The sequence below is a fragment of the Argopecten irradians genome, chromosome 1, assembly GCF_041381155.1.
Source record: "Argopecten irradians isolate NY chromosome 1, Ai_NY, whole genome shotgun sequence".
Taxonomy (NCBI): Eukaryota; Metazoa; Mollusca; class Bivalvia; order Pectinida; family Pectinidae; genus Argopecten; species Argopecten irradians.
This window is the reverse complement of record NC_091134.1, coordinates 62,683,325-62,707,685: the sequence shown is the minus strand read 5'-3', so window position 1 is coordinate 62,707,685 and position 24,361 is coordinate 62,683,325. Positions and strand designations below refer to the sequence as shown.

Here is a 24,361-nt window from a genome sequence, read left to right as displayed (position 1 = left end):
CCAAATACATAACGTCCAAATGTAACCCAGGAGATAACCTATACTACACGGTCATCAACAGTGACATGCGGTCTTTCAGGGGAGGAAAAACAACCATAACGAGCAAGCGTGACGAACATTTCCATTGCGATACTTTGTAACACCGCGTCCAAATTGATAACTCAACTCGTACAAAGGGAATCCTTTTCGTGCGGGAGCCATGTTGATTGTCCCATACAGACAGGAATATTTCAAGTCTATCGCGCTTTGTGTTCCCCCGCAAACGAATTCCCCCCACGCAGCCAATTCAAAATAAGATTATCTTCGCCCCTGGAGGTTACGTTCCACCCAAAGAATATAATGTAGCTGATTACCGGTGAAGGGGACCTCAGTTAAAAAAAGCAGAAGCTGAATTTCTCTCGGTATCAATTTCGATAAGACGAAATTCCCAGCGTTATTCTGTGTTGAGCAGTGTGAAATAAGGCTCATAATGCAGAGGTTGGTCAGTCTCACAGAAGACCTAAGTGATGGCCGTGGCAGGCTTTTGTATACGCCGGAATTCGCAGATTACACAAGGTGTTTTTTCTGTGGAGGCGGAACTTAAAAAATCTGGGAAGATGGCGATGACTTGGATTGAGCATGCAAGATGGTTTTCCTAATTGTGTTTTCTTAAAAACAAAAACAAAGGAGTTAGAGTTTGTACAGTTGGTACTCGAAGGCTTTGACAGTCAACAACAGGTATGTTTGTCATGACCTCCTTTGATATTAAGTGCCAAAACCCATCACATTATGAACGCGTTTTTTGTTCATTAGAAAAAAGTAAAGACAATTCTGTGATTGCAATAGGGTTTAAAATAAGGTTTTTGATGTAATTATGTAATTAAATTGTATTACATTATCGATGAAAGCTATATCATCCATTCCTGATTGCAATAAGAAGTTTAAAATAAGGATTTTGATTGTCATTATGTAATTAAATTGTGTTAATTATCAGACTGGCATTGCTAAATCATCCCTTTGAGACTTCTTCCTTTTCAAAACTTTGGAACATGGCATTGTCCAAGTTTGTTTTTTTGAACACAGTTTTTATAATTAATAAGAAAAGGGAAAAACAGAGAATCTTTTTCTTTCAGATATTTTTCTGACGAGCTGCTCTATCTATAGATCATTGGTGCATCGATTACAACATTATACATGGGGAAACTTGATTGTCTAGGTAAATAATGGTGCAACTACAGCGCGGTAAGAGGCCAAGCATTTGGTGAGAGAGTATCCTCGGAAGAGTTCCTACCGTGAGACTAATGTAATAACCTACCAGCCTTTCAGGGTGTTATACAGAAAAAGGGCATTCTCCAGCACGTGCCAGACACAGGTTATTGCGCATGTTGGTGGGCGAAAGGTTAAACTGGAGTTATGTTAACACCTTCTTATACTACTGTTTTTGTTATTTTTTATAGTCATTTTTAATCTATTCAATTTGTAAGCTCCTGATTGAAGTATGGCATACGTATACATATTATGGTTCTTTTTGTTTTTGGAGACATTTTTTGACTTCGCTGTGAAGGGTGAACATACAAAAGTTGCAGGACTGTTGCCAGCGCGTGTGGAGAACAGGTACGGACCTATCTGATTGATGGTTATTCTAACTTCTTATTTATGAGTGATCATTCATAATGGAGAGCATATAAACAATGTAAATTGTGTTAAACTGAATTGTGGGACGAGTAAACCAGATTTGAATGTTTAGTTAGATACAGTCTGTAGACTACATGTTGGTATGTAGAAAAATGATTGTTAGAACATTCAAACAGGGATACGGAACGCAAACTGACGCTGGTTAGATCAGACTCATGGTTGTGCAGTGATTGGTGAGTACTGTTTAGTCAACATACTGAGGTATCAGGTCACTGATTGGGTTCGTCCATGACGGGTACATGTGGTGGATTCTCTATGAGTCCTGGAGTTACAAATGAACACGTTACGCTGACTTTTGGGAGTTGTGGGTAGTGGTTCTTATGATTGGTTGACATGATTAATGTTGAGACTTGGGAAACAATTATACTCTCCACTACTTTAGGTAGAGATTCTTACTTTTTCTTGCTTTTATGTTTTTTTTTTTTGCTATTATTGTTTTCTTCAAATACAACCCCCGATACGACGTTCTTGTCAAGTTATTTGGTGGATTCATTGATCGTTAAATGTATTTGTGATGGGATTGTTATGTTGAGAGCACACAATTCTTATTGTGTTTCTAGATTTTTTGAGACCGTGTTTAACTTCGTGTTTTGGTACAGACACCTGCAGCATCGACATCTTGGTGACTCAAATGTGAATACAGACAACAAAATAAGGTATTGTTGATGAGACAGAAATAACAAATACCGGTGACTGATAAAATAAGCAACAACCGTAATCTAAAGCGGGACTGGTGTGTGAGACAGACCAACGTTTTATTTGGTTTCTCGTAATCATTGCTACTTTGGAAGACCAGATTGTTGCATTGATTGTATGTGACGAAATCTTACAGACTATGTGCGTCTCAATGTATTAGTTGTATACTAGTTTATGACAAACTTAACGTATGACTCTGTCTCATGATCGAACAGCAGCCTTGGTGTGGTCATTTGTGACATACGTTTTGGGTCCCAATGTCTTCCAAACAGTCCTGAAATATTTATGAAATCAATTGTTATTGACCGCTATTTTCCGATATCTTAGATCTATACTGAAGTATTGTCGTACTCTTCAACTGAGATCGTTACACCAAACGGGATAAATGAGAAGTCAATGTTTGGCTTTAAGACAGTGGACATCATCTAGACTTTGGACAGGTCTTTCTGTTCGTTAAGTTTATGACCTAGTCAGCAATGACAAAACATGTTTTTATAGAAAGTAGGAAAGTTTGGACTCTTTTCCTTTAGAATGTAGGTATGTTCAGTTGTAAGTTTTATTAAAAGACGCTCTGTGGGGTTTTTCACATTGTTTTTTGTTGAATGTTTGGAGATTTTTTTTTACATGTTCATACTTCAAAAGGAAAATAATTTCTGATATGTCTCTTTAGTTGTTTTAAAATAATGATTCCTAATATTTCTATTGTACTATCATCGGATTGGTATACAAAGATATTATCTTCAGAGTAGACACATATCATTTGAATAAGGAAGTAAAAAAATGCTGTCTAGTGGATGACGAATTATATATGGATAGGGTTTTCATCAACAATATTGCATTGGCGTTTGTCACTAGCTGCATTTTTTATATACCATGGCGACAATTGTACAAACTTAAGTTGGAAACCTTACATGGCTTGGTATGATTCCTTGTTTTATAGATATATTTATAATTTAAACGTGGGTGATTCATAGTGCTCTATATTGTGGTGACAGATGGCGACGTGGCTGAACACTGTGTTTGTTGTTATTCAGATTTTCCCTGTTTTGAGTTGGATTAACTAGATTAGTGTTGTAAAGCAGGTTTTTTGAAACAAAGTAACTATTTCGTATGGATATTCTCAAATGGTTTATTGCACGAAAGGCTTGGAACCGCATGAATATCATTGTATTTCTTTCGCGAAAAGGTTTTTACCTGATGTTCGAAGTTTATACATAGTTTAAAGCACCAGTTTGGAATTATTCTCTTGGCATGTTCTTGAACCAGAGCTCTAACCGCTAAATTTGGAAGATTTGAAATTGAGAGTTGTTTGATTGTACAATGTTTTGGTTGGTGTATAATTTTATTCTGATATAGTTATCGGTTCTATTGACTTTTGTCTATAGTTGTGTTGCTGTTCAAAGATGGTAATTTGGTAGTTACTTCATTCTATTTAAACCATGTTTGGATAAATAGTGGTCGGTGTATCTTACATACTCTTTGTTTCCGTTTACAAAATTTGTTGATTTATTTTTGTGTTGATGACTCACTTGAACCCGCTTTAAATTCTGAATGTTTATCTACTGTATTAAAATGTGGAAACAGATCTACAACGTTTTATCTGGATCATGGTGATAGTCGTCGGTATTGGGATCGACATGTTGCATATGATTTATAGTCTTTATCTGGTAGAGTGCAATTTCTGTAGTAAATTAGTTAGTTGAATGGAACTAAGATTTTTGAAAATAGTAAGAATTATTATAAACTCTTGTTGAGGTAATTAATAAGAAAATGTTAACTGATATGTTTAGACAACTTCATTTAAGGGACGAAGGAACACGAAACCTGTGTGACAAGGACAGACCTCGTAAATTGAGATTAATAAATAGGTTTGAAATGGTTTTATGTCATTTGTTACAGTGTGCATGCGAATGTTGATTGCGGCCTGTATCGCGAAATTTGGGTATTGAGTATAAACGATTTGTATTTAGTATTCTTTAGGGTACTAAAATAACGGTACAATATAATTAGACAATACTAAGATCGCAAAGTGGATACAAGGATCAAAGAATGGGTGGCATCCAGATGAAAGCTTTGTCTTCGCCTTCAGATAACAAAGAAGATCGGTGGACATCTTTTCAAATAATCCCCGCTCCGTGCTCGTGAATTTCCGACCTCTTTCGCTACAGGGCTGGTGTGCGATTGATAAATCCTTGCATCAGGTAACGCAATGGAAAACCTGTAGGTAAGAATAAACCGGAATCGATTGAAGAGATAATCCAACCACTAAACGCCTGGTTTATAGCAGTTGAAAAGAATACCATACGTAAAAATGTCCAATGACTCGCGAAAGAAAAATGGTTATGACGTCGACTCATTAAACCATATTACGATTAAGTTGGTTTATGAATGGTAAACATTGCAGCGATGATAAATTATGTCTATATATAATGATAATAATGTAAATTTTAAGTTAGCGGATAGGTTCTCAATTTTAGTTTACGATGTCACAGTTATAGAACAATAAAACTTTTGTATTTTAGTAATTTTATACAACGGACCATTAAAGGAGACTAACAGTATAAGCTTAGTGAGAATTATAAGAAATTAGAAAAAACGAAAAAGAATAGCTAAGATAAGATAGGGATAACTGATTGTTTTAGTTATAAAAACCAGGGGTATGACATTTATGTTGTTGGTGAATCCTAATGTGTAGGTGTATAGATACATCAGATATTTTGATATGGTAGGAAATTGAGGAAAAACGAGACTTATGCTTATTATAAATCGTTTTTGCCCGCCTTATCAAGATTGGTGATTGGAATATGGGTACTAGATGGCGTCTCAATATAACGTAGGATATCTTCATGTATGTTGTAACTGAAGTGGTTTATCTGACTTATTTTTTGATTGTTTCGGTCGTATAAGATGTTTTCAGCGATTATGATGTTATCGGTCGTGATATCCCTAATGTATTGATTTTATTTGTCTCTTTCCAAGTTACTTGTAATATATTTAAGGCTAATAAGAGATTTGAAATGCCATTGTTAAAGATTCTTTTTTAGCAACCTGAATATTTCTAGTGGTTTGTTCGTAAATGTTGGTGTTTCTAGTATGTTGTTGGAATACAATTTCGTGTGCACAAATTGAAATTTCAGAATGTATTTTAGCGATTTGGTTGCACGCTGTGTCGATTCGGAGCTGACTTTACTATTGTGAGATTTTGGGTTATCATTATTTGCAATCAGTAAAGACATACCACATCTAAAAAGCTATGTATTTTGACTCTATAGGTTTGCAGACTCTCTTTCTTTATCATGGGGATGTCCCTGATAAAAGTCCTGTCCTTACTTTTGATGGGTCCATTTCATTGAGTTCTAGTCTGACATCGCATAAAAAGGTTTCCGCCTCACTGTCTATTTACAGCTGTTGCTATGTGTATTCTAACCTATACTGGCCCATTGGATCCGTTCTGTGTAAGATTATGGTGGTATAGATTCTTGCGGGATGTATGTTTGTAAGTGGATGTGGTGAACACCAATGTGTTCGTGCGGGCAGAGATGGCGATACAGTGGGACTACTTTGGGTTGAGTTTGTGTCTCATGGATTTCCCTTAAATTTCAGTTGCATACCGGGGAGGTAAAGAGCATGTGCTGGTTTGTACGGTTTGTTAATTGTTGTATTGTAGATCTGTGGTGCGTTGAGTCGAAATGTGTACGCAACCATGTAGACATTGGTTGGTTGATGCAGCGTTGTTGACATCTTAACGGTGTTGTGTTTACCGTGGGATGGTTGGTGGGGGTGTTGGTAGGCGGGTAACACATGTATGGGACTTCTTATGTCGGCGGAGAAGGGTCATCGAGGTGCAGATTTAATTAAAGTCAGGTGTAAATTAATCTTACGCGTTACTACTTAACCAGGGAGAGGTTTTCAAATGAGTGTGTTTCAAAAATATTAGGTAGGGTGGTCACCTGGGTTTTACTTATCACCCAGGAGGGGAATGGCTGAGGCATAATCTGGGGGCGGGTGTGAGCGAGTAGGTGGTGAGTAATAAGGGGTTTCTGGGATGGTGGAGAACCTTAATCATTTGGACAATAATTGATGTGTGTATATATGTCTAATAAACACAAAAAAAACATATGAAATAATTTGTTTTGCCTTTGTTGTCTTTGCAATCAGTGCAATCAGTAACTCGTTCGAATTAGGGCATAATGCTTAGGATTTTTTTCGGAGGCAGTTAATTATTTTCAATACTAATATTCTGATGTAAAATAAATGCTCCAACATTTCCAATAATGGCACCAGTATGAAGTATTTAACTTTAATTACTGAAGAAAATTACGAATTTGTTTTCTCCTCTTTTTAATAGATAAAACTTATCATTTATCGGAGATGTATCATATACATTTTATCACTAAATATATCTTATCTATAAAAACAAGCGACTATACAGTTTCCTCGAAAGGAACTATACAGTGTCAGTTTCAAAATAATGCAAGTGACTATACAGTTTCAACTCATAATCCGGCAATTTCAAATTATGATTGTGAAAAAGATATTGTCCTCATTAATATATATATTTATATTTTGAATATTGTCAAATAAGTTAATAAACCTGTGATCGTGCTTGAAGCAATGAAAAGTAGACAGACTATCTTTAATTACGAAAAATATCAGGCAAAGGACTCATATCTGCGGTGATGAATAGCAGTTCAACTCAACTTGTATGTACAAGTACTAAGTTATACGTACAAGATACTATCTTGTACGTACAAGATACTAACTTGTAAGTACAAGATACTAAGTTGTACGTACAAGATACTAAGTTGTACGTACAAGAAAATAACTTGTACGTACAAGATAAATTAAATTATATAGTGGCCCTAATACGCCGCCGTACTACCGCTATTGCAAATCGTGGAGCCTGTTTTACTATTTCCAATTGTTTTTGTGACAATTACTTCATAAAACAGGTGCTTCCTTGTGATCTATTTTGTTGACTCATGGAAGGATATTCTTAACCAAGATCAATAGGTACAATATACATGTATATTTCAAAGGCAGTTTTGGTTTATGCTTGAAGTTCGATAAAATGCACATCAATTTAACAGAATATTAAAATATCAGAAAAATATAAATTTGAAATACTCTTTCACATAAAAATAAAAATAAAAATAAATGAAGAAACATAATCTGGAAATCTGAATATTTCGAGAAAACATTGTTAGATTTAAATTTTAAAATAAAATCCTTTTACCATGGGGATTAGATAAAGATATCTGTAAAAATCGTATGTACTGGGCTTAAACGGTCTGTTGCCTAGAATTTCCATTTAATTTCAACGGAATTCCGGTCTCATTCATAAACGCCGCACGTCGCGCTATCGCATAACTTAACTCGGTCCTTTGGACCAGTTGAGCTAAAATGAGTAAATGCTATGGCAAGCCAATTTAAAATTTATTGAAGGAGCAAGGTCCATCCAGAATTTAATCGAATTATATAAGATATCTTATATTATTATATTCGATATCAGGCCCTTCGGGTCAGGTGAGCTTTACAAATGTCTATGCAAGCGATGGGTTATACGGAACTCGGGTCTGGTTCCTAGTTCCGTTTAAGTTAAACGGAACTGAGGTCTAGGTATCAGATCCGTTTAAGGAAATCTGTGTTATAGATATTAATTCTGTTCTATATTATTCATGGAAGCTCTAAGTTCGATTCCTGTATATAATAGGTAATTGAACATGCAGTTAGAGATAGGAATCCTAATAAACGGAACTCCGCTCGTTGGCCAGTATGTTTGTTAAACGGAACTCGGGTCTGGTTCCTAGTTCCGTATAAGCTTAAACGGAACTCGGGTCTGGTTCCTAGTTCCGTTTAAGTTAAACGGAACTGAGGTCTAGGTATCAGATCCGTTTAAGGAAATCTGTGTTATAGATATTTAATTCTGTTCTATATTATTCATGGAAGCTCTAAGTTCGATTCCTGTATATAATAGGTAATTGAACATGCAGTTAGAGATAGGAATCCTAATAAACGGAACTCCGCTCGTTGGCCAGTATGTTTGTTAAACGGAACTCGGGTCTGGTTCCTAGTTCCGTATAAGCTTAAACGGAACTCGGGTCTGGTTCCTAGTTCCGTTTAAGTTAAACGGAACTGAGGTCTAGGTATCAGATCCGTTTAAGGAAATCTGTGTTATAGATATTAATTCTGTTCTATATTATTCATGGAAGCTCTAAGTTCGATTCCTGTATATAATAGGTAATTGAACATGCAGTTAGAGATAGGAATCCTAATAAACGGAACTCCGCTCGTTGGCCAGTATGTTTGTTAAACGGAACTCGGGTCTGGTTCCTAGTTCCGTATAAGCTTAAACGGAACTCGGGTCTGGTTCCTAGTTCCGTTTAAGTTAAACGGAACTGTGGTCTAGGTATCAGATCCGTTTAAGGAAATCTGTGTTATAGATATTAATTCTGTTCTATATTATTCATGGAAGCTCTAAGTTCGATTCCTGTATATAATAGGTAATTGAACATGCAGTTAGAGATAGGAATCCTAATAAACGGAACTCCGCTCGTTGGCCAGTATGTTTGTTAAACGGAACTCGGGTCTGGTTCCTAGTTCCGTATAAGCTTAAACGGAACTCGGGTCTGGTTCCTAGTTCCGTTTAAGTTAAACGGAACTGAGGTCTAGGTATCAGATCCGTTTAAGGAAATCTGTGTTATAGATATTAATTCTGTTCTATATTATTCATGGAAGCTCTAAGTTCGATTCCTGTATATAATAGGTAATTGAACATGCAGTTAGAGATAGGAATCCTAATAAACGGAACTCCGCTCGTTGGCCAGTATGTTTGTTAAACGGAACTCGGGTCTGGTTCCTAGTTCCGCATAAGCTTAAACGGAACTCGGGTCTGGTTCCTAGTTCCGTTTAAGTTAAACGGAACTGAGGTCTAGGTATCAGATCAGTTTAAGGAAATCTGTGTTATAGATATTAATTCTGTTCTATATTATTCATGGAAGCTCTAAGTTCGATTCCTGTATATAATAGGTAATTGAACATGCAGTTAGAGATAGGAATCCTAATAAACGGAACTCCGCTCGTTGGCCAGTATGTTTGTTAAACGGAACGCGGGTCTGGTTCCTAGTTCCGTATAAGCTTAAACGGAACTCGGGTCTGGTTCCTAGTTCCGTTTAAGTTAAACGGAACTCGGGTCTGGTTCCTAGTTCCGTTTAAGTTAAACGGAACTCGGGTCTGGTTCCTAGTTCCGTTTATTAAACGGAACTAGGAACTAGGAACTCGCAACCAACTTCAGCCCTCCGTATAACCTGGAGGTCGAAGCAGAAACAACTTTTAACCATCAGACACATTGAAAATGTTACCCTTATTGTTATATTACGTAAAAATGCAATTTAAACCACAATGACGCATGTTTACCTAATGGTAAAAATGACGTTTGTATAGATGTGAAAATGTATAATTAAGAAGATAGACCCATTTAAAATCTACAATTAAACAAAATAGATGCTGCGCCACCCCATCTTCAGAGAGAAAAAAATCGGATAAAAACCTTATATCAAGTAAAAGTATACGTACTTGTGATTACTGTAATGGTGTCATCAGATTCGATTTCCTGTGCATCAGCACGACTTCCTCTTTCCGCGGAAACAACAGAAAATACGTATGTTGTACCCTGTGTGAGCCCAGTTATAATTGCTGTCGTCACATCATTTCCTACAGTCAGGTTTCCATTGACCACAGAGCTGCCGTTCAACCTCCAAACAACGGTGTAATTGGAGACTTGTGAAGATTCCTGAGGAGGTGCCCAGTTAATAGTTACCTCGTCGGCCGTTACAGAAGAGAATGTTAGCGATGTCGCTTTCAGATTATCCACTGTAAAAAAAACAAAACAAAAACACAATGAAAATTCAATTTGCAGACTTTTTACAGAATGGATTGTGCCTCTAGGTAAATATCAATCATATTGCCAAGATTAGAGTCAGTTGTATACATGACAACAGACAAACACTGGTCTTCCGATAACCAATGATTCCAAGTTAGAAAATGATATATTTCAGCATCGTCCCCCCCAATCGTAGATTTCGAACTGAATACGGCTTCTTTCAAAAAATACCAAAATCGGCAACTACATCTGAAATCCTTTCTACTAAGGTAACCATATTGAATTAAATATGTGATCGTGTATACTTACTACTTGTACACACTCCACCAGAGTTGCTATAACCATTGCTGTCGAAATGTCCTACTTGGCACCTACACACAGTTCCTCCGACCTCACCGTCAATACATTGAGAAAAAGCGTCATCGCACACAATCGAACCACCGCATGCCTCACTGAGTTCTCCTTCTGCAAATAAAGCGACATTCCTCTTACATTCGCTATCATTGATAGTATGTGTAACGATTTTTATTTCTTACAATCTTTGTATTTTTTTCCTTTTGGATTTCCATTTCTCATTGTCAGGAATTAAAAACTCACCTTGAAAAGAAGATACTTACGGGAGGTTAATGTAACGGTGTCGTCAGATTCGATTTCCTGTGCAACAGCACGACTTCCTCTTTCCACGGAAACAACAGAAAATACGTATGTTGTACCCTGTGTGAGCCCAGTTATATTTGCTGTCGTCACATCATTTCCTACAGTCAGGTTTCCATTGACCACAGAGCTGCCGTTCACCCTCCAAACAACGGTGTAATTGGAGACTTGTGAAGATTCCTGAGGAGGTGCCCAGTTAATAGTTACCTCGTCGGCCGTTACAGAAGAGAATGTTAGCGATGTCGCTTTCAGATTATCCACTGTAAAACACAAAACAAAAACACAATGGAAATTCAATTTGCAGACTTTTTGCAGAATGGATTGTGCCTCTAGTTAAATATCAATCATATTGCCAAGATTAGAGTCAGTTGTATACATGACAACAGACAAACACTGGTCTTCCGATAACCAATGATTCCAAGTTAGAAAATGATATATTTCAGCATCGTCCCCCCAATCGTAGATTTCGGACTGAATACGACTTCTTTCAAAAAATACCAAAATCGGCAACTACATCTGAAATCCTTTCTACTTAGGTAACCATATTGAATTAAATATGTGATCGTATATACTTACTACTTGTACACACTCCACCAGAGTTGCTATAACCATTGCTGTCGAAATGTCCTAATTGGCACCTACACACAGTTCCTCCGACCTCACCGTCAATACATTGAGAAAAAGCGTCATCGCACACAATCGAACCACCGCATGCCTCACTGAGTTCTCCTTCTGCAAATAAAGCGACATTCCTCTTACATTCGCTATCATTGATAGTATGTGTAACGATTTTTATTTCTTACAATCTTTGCAATTTTTTCCTTTTGGATTTCCATTTCTCATTATCAGGAATTAAAAACTCACCTTGAAAAGAAGATACTTACTGGAGGTTAATGTAACGGTGTCGTCAGATTCGATTTCCTGTGCAACAGCACGACTTCCTCTTTCCACGGAAACAACAGAAAATACGTATGTTGTACCCTGTGTGAGCCCAGTTATATTTGCTGTCGTCACATCATTTCCTACAGTCAGGTTTCCATTGACCACAGAGCTGCCGTTCACCCTCCAAACAACGGTGTAATTGGAGACTTGTGAAGATTCCTGAGGAGGTGCCCAGTTAATAGTTACCTCGTCGGCCGTTACAGAAGAGAATGTTAGCGATGTCGCTTCCAAATTATCCACTGTAAAACACAAAACAAAAACACAATGAAAATTCAATTTGCAGACTTTTTACAGAATGGATTGTGCCTCTAAGTAAATATCAATCATATTGCCAAGATTAGAATCAGTTGTATACATGACAACAGACAAACACTGGTCTTCCGATAACCAATGATTCCAAGTTAGAAAATGATATATTTCAGCATCGTCCCCCCAATCGTAGATTTCGAACTGAATACGGCTTCTTTCAAAAAATACCAAAATCGGCAACTACATCTGAAATCCTTTCTACTAAGGTAACCATATTGAATTAAATATGTGATCGTATATACTTACTACTTGTACACACTCCACCAGAGTTGCTATAACCATTGCTGTCGAAATGTCCTAATTGGCACCTACACACAGTTCCTCCGACCTCACCGTCAATACATTGAGAAAAAGCGTCATCGCACACAATCGAACCACCGCATGCCTCACTTAGTTCTCCTTCTGCAAATAAAGCGACATTCCTCTAACATTTGCTAGCATTGATAGTATGTGTAACGATTTTTATTTCTTACAATCTTTGTAATTTTTTCCTTTTGGATTTCCATTTCTCATTATCAGGAATTAAAAACTCACCTTGAAAAGAAGATACTTACTGGAGGTTAATGTAACGGTGTCGTCAGATTTCGATTTCCTGTGCAACAGCACGACTTCCTCTTTCCACGGAAACAACAGAAAATACATATGTTGTACCCTGTGTGATCCCAGTTATATTTGCTGTCGTCACATCATTTCCTACAGTCAGGTTTCCATTGACCACAGAGCTGCCGTTCACCCTCCAAACAACGGTGTAATTGGAGACTTGTGAAGATTCCTGAGGAGGTGCCCAGTTAATAGTTACCTCGTCGGCCGTTACAGAAGAGAATGTTAACGATGTCGCTTTCAGATTATCCACTGTAAAACACAAAACAAAAACACAATGAAAATTCAATTTGCAGACTTTTTGCAGAATGGATTGTGCCTCTAAGTAAATATCAATCATATTGCCAAGATTAGAATCAGTTGTATACATGACAACAGACAAACACTGGTCTTCCGATAACCAATGATTCCAAGTTAGAAAATGATATATTTCAGCATCGTCCCCCCAATCGTAGATTTCGAACTGAATACGGCTTCTTTCAAAAAATACCAAAATCGGCAACTACATCTGAAATCCTTTCTACTAAGGTAACCATATTGAATTAAATATGTGATCGTATATACTTACTACTTGTACACACTCCACCAGAGTTGCTATAACCATTGCTGTCGAAATGTCCTAATTGGCACCTACACACAGTTCCTCCGACCTCACCGTCATTACATTGAGAAAAAGCGTCATTGCACACAATCGAACCACCGCATGCCTCACTTAGTTTTCCTTCTGCAAATAAAACGACATTCCTCTTACATTCGCTAGCATTGATAGTATGTGTAACGATTTTTATTTCTTACAATCTTTGTAATTTTTCCCTTTTGGATTTCCATTTCTCATTATCAGGAATTAAAAACTGACCTTGAAAAGAAGATACTTACTGGAGGTTAATGTAACGGTGTCGTCAGATTCGATTTCCTGTGCAACAGCACGACTTCCTCTTTCCACGGAAACAACAGAAAATACGTATGTTGTACCCTGTGTGAGCCCAGTTATATTTGCTGTCGTCACATCATTTCCTACAGTCAGGTTTCCATTGACCACAGAGCTGCCGTTCACCCTCCAAACAACGGTGTAATTGGAGACTTGTGAAGATTCCTGAGGAGGTGCCCAGTTAATAGTTACCTCGTCGGCCGTTACAGAAGAGAATGTTAGCGATGTCGCTTTCAGATTATCCACTGTAAAACACAAAAACAAAAACACAATGGAAATTCAATTTGCAGACTTTTTGCAGAATGGATTGTGCCTCTAGTTAAATATCAATCATATTGCCAAGATTAGAGTCAGTTGTATACATGACAACAGACAAACACTGGTCTTCCGATAACCAATGATTCCAAGTTAGAAAATGATATATTTCAGCATCGTCCCCCCAATCGTAGATTTCGAACTGAATACGGCTTCTTTCAAAAAATACCAAAATCGGCAACTACATCTGAAATCCTTTCTACTAAGGTAACCATATTGAATTAAATATGTGATCGTATATACTTACTACTTGTACACACTCCACCAGAGTTGCTATAACCATTGCTGTCGAAATGTCCTAATTGGCACCTACACACAGTTCCTCCGACCTCACCGTCAATACATTGAGAAAAAGCGTCATCGCACACAATCGAACCACCGCATGCCTCACTGAGTTCTCCTTCTGCAAATAAAGCGACATTCCTCTTACATTCGCTATCATTGATAGTATGTGTAACGATTTTTATTTCTTACAATCTTTGCAATTTTTTCCTTTTGGATTTCCATTTCTCATTATCAGGAATTAAAAACTCACCTTGAAAAGAAGATACTTACTGGAGGTTAATGTAACGGTGTCGTCAGATTCGATTTCCTGTGCAACAGCACGACTTCCTCTTTCCACGGAAACAACAGAAAATACGTATGTTGTACCCTGTGTGAGCCCAGTTATATTTGCTGTCGTCACATCATTTCCTACAGTCAGGTTTCCATTGACCACAGAGCTGCCGTTCACCCTCCAAACAACGGTGTAATTGGAGACTTGTGAAGATTCCTGAGGAGGTGCCCAGTTAATAGTTACCTCGTCGGCCGTTACAGAAGAGAATGTTAGCGATGTCGCTTCCAAATTATCCACTGTAAAACACAAAACAAAAACACAATGAAAATTCAATTTGCAGACTTTTTACAGAATGGATTGTGCCTCTAAGTAAATATCAATCATATTGCCAAGATTAGAATCAGTTGTATACATGACAACAGACAAACACTGGTCTTCCGATAACCAATGATTCCAAGTTAGAAAATGATATATTTCAGCATCGTCCCCCCAATCGTAGATTTCGAACTGAATACGGCTTCTTTCAAAAAATACCAAAATCGGCAACTACATATGAAATCCTTTCTACTAAGGTAACCATATTGAATTAAATATGTGATCGTATATACTTACTACTTGTACACACTCCACCAGAGTTGCTATAACCATTGCTGTCGAAATGTCCTAATTGGCACCTACACACAGTTCCTCCGACCTCACCGTCAATACATTGAGAAAAAGCGTCATCGCACACAATCGAACCACCGCATGCCTCACTTAGTTCTCCTTCTGCAAATAAAGCGACATTCCTCTAACATTTGCTAGCATTGATAGTATGTGTAACGATTTTTATTTCTTACAATCTTTGTAATTTTTTCCTTTTGGATTTCCATTTCTCATTATCAGGAATTAAAAACTCACCTTGAAAAGAAGATATACTTACTGGAGGTTAATGTAACGGTGTCGTCAGATTCGATTTCCTGTGCAACAGCACGACTTCCTCTTTCCACGGAAACAACAGAAAATACATATGTTGTACCCTGTGTGAGCCCAGTTATATTTGCTGTCGTCACATCATTTCCTACAGTCAGGTTTCCATTGACCACAGAGCTGCCGTTCACCCTCCAAACAACGGTGTAATTGGAGACTTGTGAAGATTCCTGAGGAGGTGCCCAGTTAATAGTTACCTCGTCGGCCGTTACAGAAGAGAATGTTAACGATGTCGCTTTCAGATTATCCACTGTAAAACACAAAACAAAAACACAATGAAAATTCAATTTGCAGACTTTTTGCAGAATGGATTGTGCCTCTAAGTAAATATCAATCATATTGCCAAGATTAGAATCAGTTGTATACATGACAACAGACAAACACTGGTCTTCCGATAACCAATGATTCCAAGTTAGAAAATGATATATTTCAGCATCGTCCCCCCAATCGTAGATTTCGAACTGAATACGGCTTCTTTCAAAAAATACCAAAATCGGCAACTACATCTGAAATCCTTTCTACTAAGGTAACCATATTGAATTAAATATGTGATCGTATATACTTACTACTTGTACACACTCCACCAGAGTTGCTATAACCATTGCTGTCGAAATGTCCTAATTGGCACCTACACACAGTTCCTCCGACCTCACCGTCATTACATTGAGAAAAAGCGTCATTGCACACAATCGAACCACCGCATGCCTCACTTAGTTTTCCTTCTGCAAATAAAACGACATTCCTCTTACATTCGCTAGCATTGATAGTATGTGTAACGATTTTTATTTCTTACAATCTTTGTAATTTTTCCCTTTTGGATTTCCATTTCTCATTATCAGGAATTAAAAACTGACCTTGAAAAGAAGATACTTACTGGAGGTTAATGTAACGGTGTCGTCAGATTCGATTTCCTGTGCAACAGCACGACTTCCTCTTTCCACGGAAACAACAGAAAATACGTATGTTGTACCCTGTGTGAGCCCAGTTATATTTGCTGTCGTCACATCATTTCCTACAGTCAGGTTTCCATTGACCACAGAGCTGCCGTTCACCCTCCAAACAACGGTGTAATTGGAGACTTGTGAAGATTCCTGAGGAGGTGCCCAGTTAATAGTTACCTCGTCGGCCGTTACAGAAGAGAATGTTAGCGATGTCGCTTTCAGATTATCCACTGTAAAACACAAAACAAAAACACAATGAAAATTCAATTTGCAGACTTTTTGCAGAATGGATTGTGCCTCTAGTTAAATATCAATCATATTGCCAAGATTAGAGTCAGTTGTATACATGACAACAGACAAACACTGGTCTTCCGATAACCAATGATTCCAAGTTAGAAAATGATATATTTCAGCATCGTCCCCCCAATCGTAGATTTCGGACTGAATACGGCTTCTTTCAAAAAATACCAAAATCGGCAACTACATCTGAAATCCTTTCTACTAAGGTAACCATATTGAATTAAATATGTGATCGTATATACTTACTACTTGTACACACTCCACCAGAGTTGCTATAACCATTGCTGTCGAAATGTCCTAATTGGCACCTACACACAGTTCCTCCGACCTCACCGTCAATACATTGAGAAAAAGCGTCATCGCACACAATCGAACCACCGCATGCCTCACTGAGTTCTCCTTCTGCAAATAAAGCGACATTCCTCTTACATTCGCTATCATTGATAGTATGTGTAACGATTTTCATTTCTTACAATCTTTGTAATTTTTTCCTTTTGGATTTCCATTTCTCATTATCAGGAATTAAAAACTAACCTTGAAAAGAAGATACTTACTGGAGGTTAATGTAACGGTGTCGTCAGATTCGATTTCCTGTGCAACAGCACGACTTCCTCTTTCCACGGAAACAACAGAAAATACGTATGTTGTACCCTGTGTGAGCCCAGTTATATTTGCTGTCGTCACATCATTTCCTACAGTCAGGTTTCCATTGACCACAGAGCTGCCGTTCACCCTCCAAACAACGGTGTAATTGGAGACTTGTGAAGATTCCTGAGGAGGTGCCCAGTTAATAGTTACCTCGTCGGCCGTTACAGAAGAGAATGTTAGCGATGTCGCTTTCAGATTATCCACTGTAAAACACAAAACAAAAACACAATGAAAATTCAATTTGCAGACTTTTTGCAGAATGGATTGTGCCTCTAGTTAAATATCAATCATATTGCCAAGATTAGAGTCAGTTGTATACATGACAACAGACAAACACTGGTCTTCCGATAACCAATGATTCCAAGTTAGAAAATGATATATTTCAGCATCGTCCCCCCAATCGTAGATTTCGGACTGAATACGGCTTCTTTCAAAAAATACCAAAATCGGCAACTACATCTGAAATCCTTTCTACTAAGGTAACCATATTGAATTAAATATGTGATCGTATATACTTACTACTTGTACACACTCCACCAGAGTTGCTATAACCATTGCTGTCGAAATGTCCTAATTGGCACCTACACACAGTTCCTCCGACCTCACCGTCAATACATTGAGAAAAAGCGTCATCGCACACAATCGAACCACCGCATGCCTCACTTAGTTCTCCTTCTGCAAATAAAGCGACATTCCTCTTACATTCGCTAGCATTGATAGTATGTGTAACGATTTTTATTTCTTACAATCTTTGTAATTTTTTCCTTTTGGATTTCCATTTCTCATTATCAGGAATTAAAAACTCACCTTGAAAAGAAGATACTTACTGGAGGTTAATGTAACGGTGTCGTCAGATTCGATTTCCTGTGCAACAGCACGACTTCCTCTTTCCACGGAAACAACAGAAAATACGTATGTTGTACCCTGTGTGAGCCCAGTTATATTTGCTGTCGTCACATCATTTCCTACAGTCAGGTTTCCATTGACCACAGAGCTGCCGTTCACCCTCCAAACAACGGTGTAATTGGAGACTTGTGAAGATTCCTGAGGAGGTGCCCAGTTAATAGTTACCTCGTCGGCCGTTACAGAAGAGAATGTTAACGATGTCGCTTTCAGATTATCCACTGTAAAACACAAAACAAAAACACAATGAAAATTCAATTTGCAGACTTTTTGCAGAATGGATTGTGCCTCTAAGTAAATATCAATCATATTGCCAAGATTAGAATCAGTTGTATACATGACAACAGACAAACACTGGTCTTCCGATAACCAATGATTCCAAGTTAGAAAATGATATATTTCAGCATCGTCCCCCCAATCGTAGATTTCGAACTGAATACGGCTTCTTTCAAAAAATACCAAAATCGGCAACTACATCTGAAATCCTTTCTACTAAGGTAACCATATTGAATTAAATATGTGATCGTATATACTTACTACTTGTACACACTCCACCAGAGTTGCTATAACCATTGCTGTCGAAATGTCCTAATTGGCACCTACACACAGTTCCTCCGACCTCACCGTCATTACATTGAGAAAAAGCGTCATTGCACACAATCGAACCACCGCATGCCTCACTTAGTTTTCCTTCTGCAAATAAAACGACATTCCTCTTACATTCGCTAGCATTGATAGTATGTGTAACGATTTTTTATTTCTTACAATCTTTGTAATTTTTTCCTTTTGGATTTCCATTTCTCATTATCAGGAATTAAAAACTGACCTTGAAAAGAAGATACTTACTGGAGGTTAATGTAACGGTGTCGTCAGATTCGATTTCCTGTGCAACAGCACGACTTCCTCTTTCCACGGAAACAACAGAAAATACGTATGTTGTACCCTGTGTGAGCCCAGTTATATTTGCTGTCGTCACATCATTTCCTACAGTCAGGTTTCCATTGACCACAGAGCTGCCGTTCAACCTCCAAACAACGGTGTAATTGGAGACTTGTGAAGATTCCTGAGGAGGTGCCCAGTTAATAGTTACCTCGTCGGCCGTTACAGAAGAGAATGTTAGCGATGTCGCTTTCAGATTATCCACTGTAAAACACAAAACAAAAACACAATGAAAATTCAATTTGCAGACTTTTTGCAGAATGGATTGTGCCTCTAGGTAAATATCAATCATATTGCCAAGATTAGAGTCAGTTGTATACATGACAACAGACAAACACTGGTCTTCCGATAACCAATGATTCCAAGTTAGAAAATGATATATTTCAGCATCGTCCCCCCAATCGTAGATTTCGAACTGAATACGGCTTCTTTCAAAAAATACCAAAATCGGCAACTACATCTGAAATCCTTTCTACTAAGGTAACCATATTGAATTAAATATGTGATCGTATATACTTACTACTTGTACACACTCCACCAGAGTTGCTATAACCATTGCTGTCGAAATGTCCTAATTGGCACCTACACACAGTTCCTCCGACCTCACCGTCAATACATTGAGAAAAAGCGTCATCGCACACAATCGAACCACCGCATGCCTCACTTAGTTCTCCTTCTGCAAATAAAACGACATTCCTCTTACATTCGCTAGCATTGATAGTATGTGTAACGATTTTTATTTCTTACAATCTTTGTAATTTTTCCCTTTTGGATTTCCATTTCTCATTATCAGGAATTAAAAACTCACCTTGAAAAGAAGATACTTACTGGAGGTTAATGTAACGGTGTCGTCAGATTCGATTTCCTGTGCAACAGCACGACTTCCTCTTTCCACGGAAACAACAGAAAATACGTATGTTGTACCCTGTGTGAGCCCAGTTATATTTGCTGTCGTCACATCATTTCCTACAGTCAGGTTTCCATTGACCACAGAGCTGCCGTTCACCCTCCAAACAACGGTGTAATTGGAGACTTGTGAAGATTCCTGAGGAGGTGCCCAGTTAATAGTTACCTCGTCGGCCGTTACAGAAGAGAATGTTAGCGATGTCACCTTCAGATTATCCACTGTAAAACAAAATAAAAACACAATGAAAATTCAATTTGCAGACTTTTTGCAGAATGGATTGTGCCTCTAAGTAAATATCAATCATATTGCCAAGATTAGAATCAGTTGTATACATGACAACAGACAAACACTGGTCTTCCGATAACCAATGATTCCAAGTTAGAAAATGATATATTTCAGCATCGTCCCCCCAATCGTAGATTTCGAACTGAATACGGCTTCTTTCAAAAAATACCAAAATCGGCAACTACATCTGAAATCCTTTCTACTAAGGTAACCATATTGAATTAAATATGTGATCGTATATACTTACTACTTGTACACACTCCACCAGAGTTGCTATAACCATTGCTGTCGAAATGTCCTAATTGGCACCTACACACAGTTCCTCCGACCTCACCGTCAATACATTGAGAAAAAGCGTCATCGCACACAATCGAACCACCGCATGCCTCACTGAGTTCTCCTTCTGCAAATAAAGCGACATTCCTCTTACATTCGCTAGCATTGATAGTATGTGTAACGATTTTTATTTCTTACAATCTTTGTAATTTTTTCCTTTTGGATTTCCATTTCTCATTATCAGGAATTAAAAACTCACCTTGAAAAGAAGATACTTACTGGAGGTTAATGTAACGGTGTCGTCAGATTCGATTTCCTGTGCAACAGCACGACTTCCTCTTTCCACGGAAACAACAGAAAATACGTATGTTGTACCCTGTGTGAGCCCAGTTATATTTGCTGTCGTCACATCATTTCCTACAGTCAGGTTTCCATTGACCACAGAGCTGCCGTTCACCCTCCAAACAACGGTGTAATTGGAGACTTGTGAAGATTCCTGAGGAGGTGCCCAGTTAATAGTTACCTCGTCGGCCGTTACAGAAGAGAATGTTAGCGATGTCGCTTTCAGATTATCCACTGTAAAACACAAAACAAAAACACAATGAAAATTCAATTTGCAGACTTTTTGCAGAATGGATTGTGCCTCTAAGTAAATATCAATCATATTGCCAAGATTAGAATCAGTTGTATACATGACAACAGACAAACACTGGTCTTCCGATAACCAATGATTCCAAGTTAGAAAATGATATATTTCAGCATCGTCCCCCCAATCGTAGATTTCGAACTGAATACGGCTTCTTTCAAAAAATACCAAAATCGGCAACTACATCTGAAATCCTTTCTACTAAGGTAACCATATTGAATTAAATATGTGATCGTATATACTTACTACTTGTACACACTCCACCAGAGTTGCTATAACCATTGCTGTCGAAATGTCCTAATTGGCACCTACACACAGTTCCTCCGACCTCACCGTCAATACATTGAGAAAAAGCGTCATCGCACACAATCGAACCACCGCATGCCTCACTTAGTTCTCCTTCTGCAAATAAAGCGACATTCCTCTTACATTCGCTAGCATTGATAGTATGTGTAACGATTTTTATTTCTTACAATCTTTGTAATTTTTTCCTTTTGGATTTCCATTTCTCATTATCAGGAATTAAAAACTCACCTTGAAAAGAAGATACTTACTGGAGGTTAATGTAACGGTGTCGTCAGATTCGATTTCCTGTGCAACAGCACGACTTCCTCTTTCCACGGAAACAACAGAAAATACGTATGTTGTACCCTGTGTGAGCCCAGTTATATTTGCTGTCGTCACATCATTTCCTACAGTCAGGTTTCCATTGACCACAGAGCTGCCGTTCACCCTCCAAACAACGGTGTAATTGGAGACTTGTGAAGATTCCTGAGGAGGTGCCCAGTTAATAGTTACCTCGTCGGCCGTTACAGAAGAGAATGTTAACGATGTCGCTTTCAGATTATCCACTGTAAAACACAAAACAAAAACACAATGAAAATTCAATTTGCAGACTTTTTGCAGAATGGATTGTGCCTCTAAGTAAATATCAATCATATTGCCAAGATTAGAATCAGTTGTATACATGACAACAGACAAACACTGGTCTTCCGATAACCAATGATTCCAAGTTAGAAAATGATATATTTCAGCATCGTCCCCCCCAATCGTAGATTTCGAACTGAATACGGCTTCTTTCAAAAAATACCAAAATCGGCAACTACATCTGAAATCCTTTCTACTAAGGTAACCATATTGAATTAAATATGTGATCGTGTATACTTACTACTTGTACACACTCCACCAGAGTTGCTATAACCATTGCTGTCGAAATGTCCTAATTGGCACCTACACACAGTTCCTCCGACCTCACCGTCAATACATTGAGAAAAAGCGTCATCGCACACAATCGAACCACCGCATGCCTCACTTAGTTCTCCTTCTGCAAATAAAGCGACATTCCTCTAACATTTGCTAGCATTGATAGTATGTGTAACGATTTTTATTTCTTACAATCTTTGTAATTTTTTCCTTTTGGATTTCCATTTCTCATTATCAGGAATTAAAAAACTCACCTTGAAAAGAAGATACTTACTGGAGGTTAATGTAACGGTGTCGTCAGATTCGATTTCCTGTGCAACAGCACGACTTCCTCTTTCCACGGAAACAACAGAAAATACGTATGTTGTACCCTGTGTGAGCCCAGTTATATTTGCTGTCGTCACATCATTTCCTACAGTCAGGTTTCCATTGACCACAGAGCTGCCGTTCACCCTCCAAACAACGGTGTAATTGGAGACTTGTGAAGATTCCTGAGGAGGTGCCCAGTTAATAGTTACCTCGTCGGCCGTTACAGAAGAGAATGTTAACGATGTCGCTTTCAGATTATCCACTGTAAAACACAAAAACAAAAAACACAATGAAAATTCAATTTGCAGACTTTTTGCAGAATGGATTGTGCCTCTAAGTAAATATCAATCATATTGCCAAGATTAGAATCAGTTGTATACATGACAACAGACAAACACTGGTCTTCCGATAACCAATGATTCCAAGTTAGAAAATGATATATTTCAGCATCGTCCCCCCAATCGTAGATTTCGAACTGAATACGGCTTCTTTCAAAAAATACCAAAATCGGCAACTACATCTGAAATCCTTTCTACTAAGGTAACCATATTGAATTAAATATGTGATCGTATATACTTACTACTTGTACACACTCCACCAGAGTTGCTATAACCATTGCTGTCGAAATGTCCTAATTGGCACCTACACACAGTTCCTCCGACCTCACCGTCAATACATTGAGAAAAAGCGTCATCGCACACAATCGAACCACCGCATGCCTCACTTAGTTCTCCTTCTGCAAATAAAGCGACATTCCTCTTACATTCGCTAGCATTGATAGTATGTGTAACGATTTTTATTTCTTACAATCTTTGTAATTTTTTCCCTTTTGGATTTCCATTTCTCATTATCAGGAATTAAAAACTCACCTTGAAAAGAAGATACTTACTGGAGGTTAATGTAACGGTGTCGTCAGATTCGATTTCCTGTGCAACAGCACGACTTCCTCTTTCCACGGAAACAACAGAAAATACGTATGTTGTACCCTGTGTGAGCCCAGTTATATTTGCTGTCGTCACATCATTTCCTACAGTCAGGTTTCCATTGACCACAGAGCTGCCGTTCACCCTCCAAACAACGGTGTAATTGGAGACTTGTGAAGATTCCTGAGGAGGTGCCCAGTTAATAGTTACCTCGTCGGCCGTTACAGAAGAGAATGTTAGCGATGTCGCCTTCAGATTATCCACTGTAAAACAAAATAAAAACACAATGAAAATTCAATTTGCAGACTTTTTGCAGAATGGATTGTGCCTCTAAGTAAATATCAATCATATTGCCAAGATTAGAATCAGTTGTATACATGACAACAGACAAATACTGGTCTTCCGATAACCAATGATTCCAAGTTAGAAAATGATATATTTCAGCATCGTCCCCCAATCGTAGATTTCGAACTGAATACGGCTTCTTTCAAAAAATACCAAAATCGGCAACTACATATGAAATCCTTTCTACTAAGGTAACCATATTGAATTAAAT

General features: G+C 37.9%; 1 protein-coding gene across 1 annotated transcript in view; it reads right to left on the bottom strand.

Moving 5' to 3' along the window:
• Positions 1-9,660: 9,660 nt before the first annotated feature.
• The window catches only part of LOC138305548 (trimeric autotransporter adhesin AtaA-like), a 50,270-nt gene continuing 35,569 nt past the window's right edge, over positions 9,661-24,361 (bottom strand). Inside the window, 33 exon segments of the mRNA XM_069245866.1 lie at positions 9,661-9,677; positions 9,946-10,242; positions 10,562-10,717; positions 10,870-11,166; positions 11,483-11,638; positions 11,791-12,087; positions 12,404-12,559; positions 12,712-12,739; positions 12,741-13,009; positions 13,326-13,481; positions 13,634-13,930; positions 14,248-14,403; positions 14,556-14,852; positions 15,169-15,324; positions 15,479-15,775; positions 16,092-16,247; positions 16,400-16,696; positions 17,013-17,168; positions 17,321-17,617; positions 17,934-18,089; positions 18,242-18,538; positions 18,855-19,010; positions 19,164-19,460; positions 19,777-19,932; positions 20,085-20,381; positions 20,696-20,851; positions 21,004-21,300; positions 21,617-21,772; positions 21,925-22,221; positions 22,539-22,694; positions 22,848-23,144; positions 23,463-23,618; positions 23,772-24,068. Coding sequence (XP_069101967.1) covers positions 9,661-9,677; positions 9,946-10,242; positions 10,562-10,717; positions 10,870-11,166; positions 11,483-11,638; positions 11,791-12,087; positions 12,404-12,559; positions 12,712-12,739; positions 12,741-13,009; positions 13,326-13,481; positions 13,634-13,930; positions 14,248-14,403; positions 14,556-14,852; positions 15,169-15,324; positions 15,479-15,775; positions 16,092-16,247; positions 16,400-16,696; positions 17,013-17,168; positions 17,321-17,617; positions 17,934-18,089; positions 18,242-18,538; positions 18,855-19,010; positions 19,164-19,460; positions 19,777-19,932; positions 20,085-20,381; positions 20,696-20,851; positions 21,004-21,300; positions 21,617-21,772; positions 21,925-22,221; positions 22,539-22,694; positions 22,848-23,144; positions 23,463-23,618; positions 23,772-24,068 — 7,109 coding nt within the window.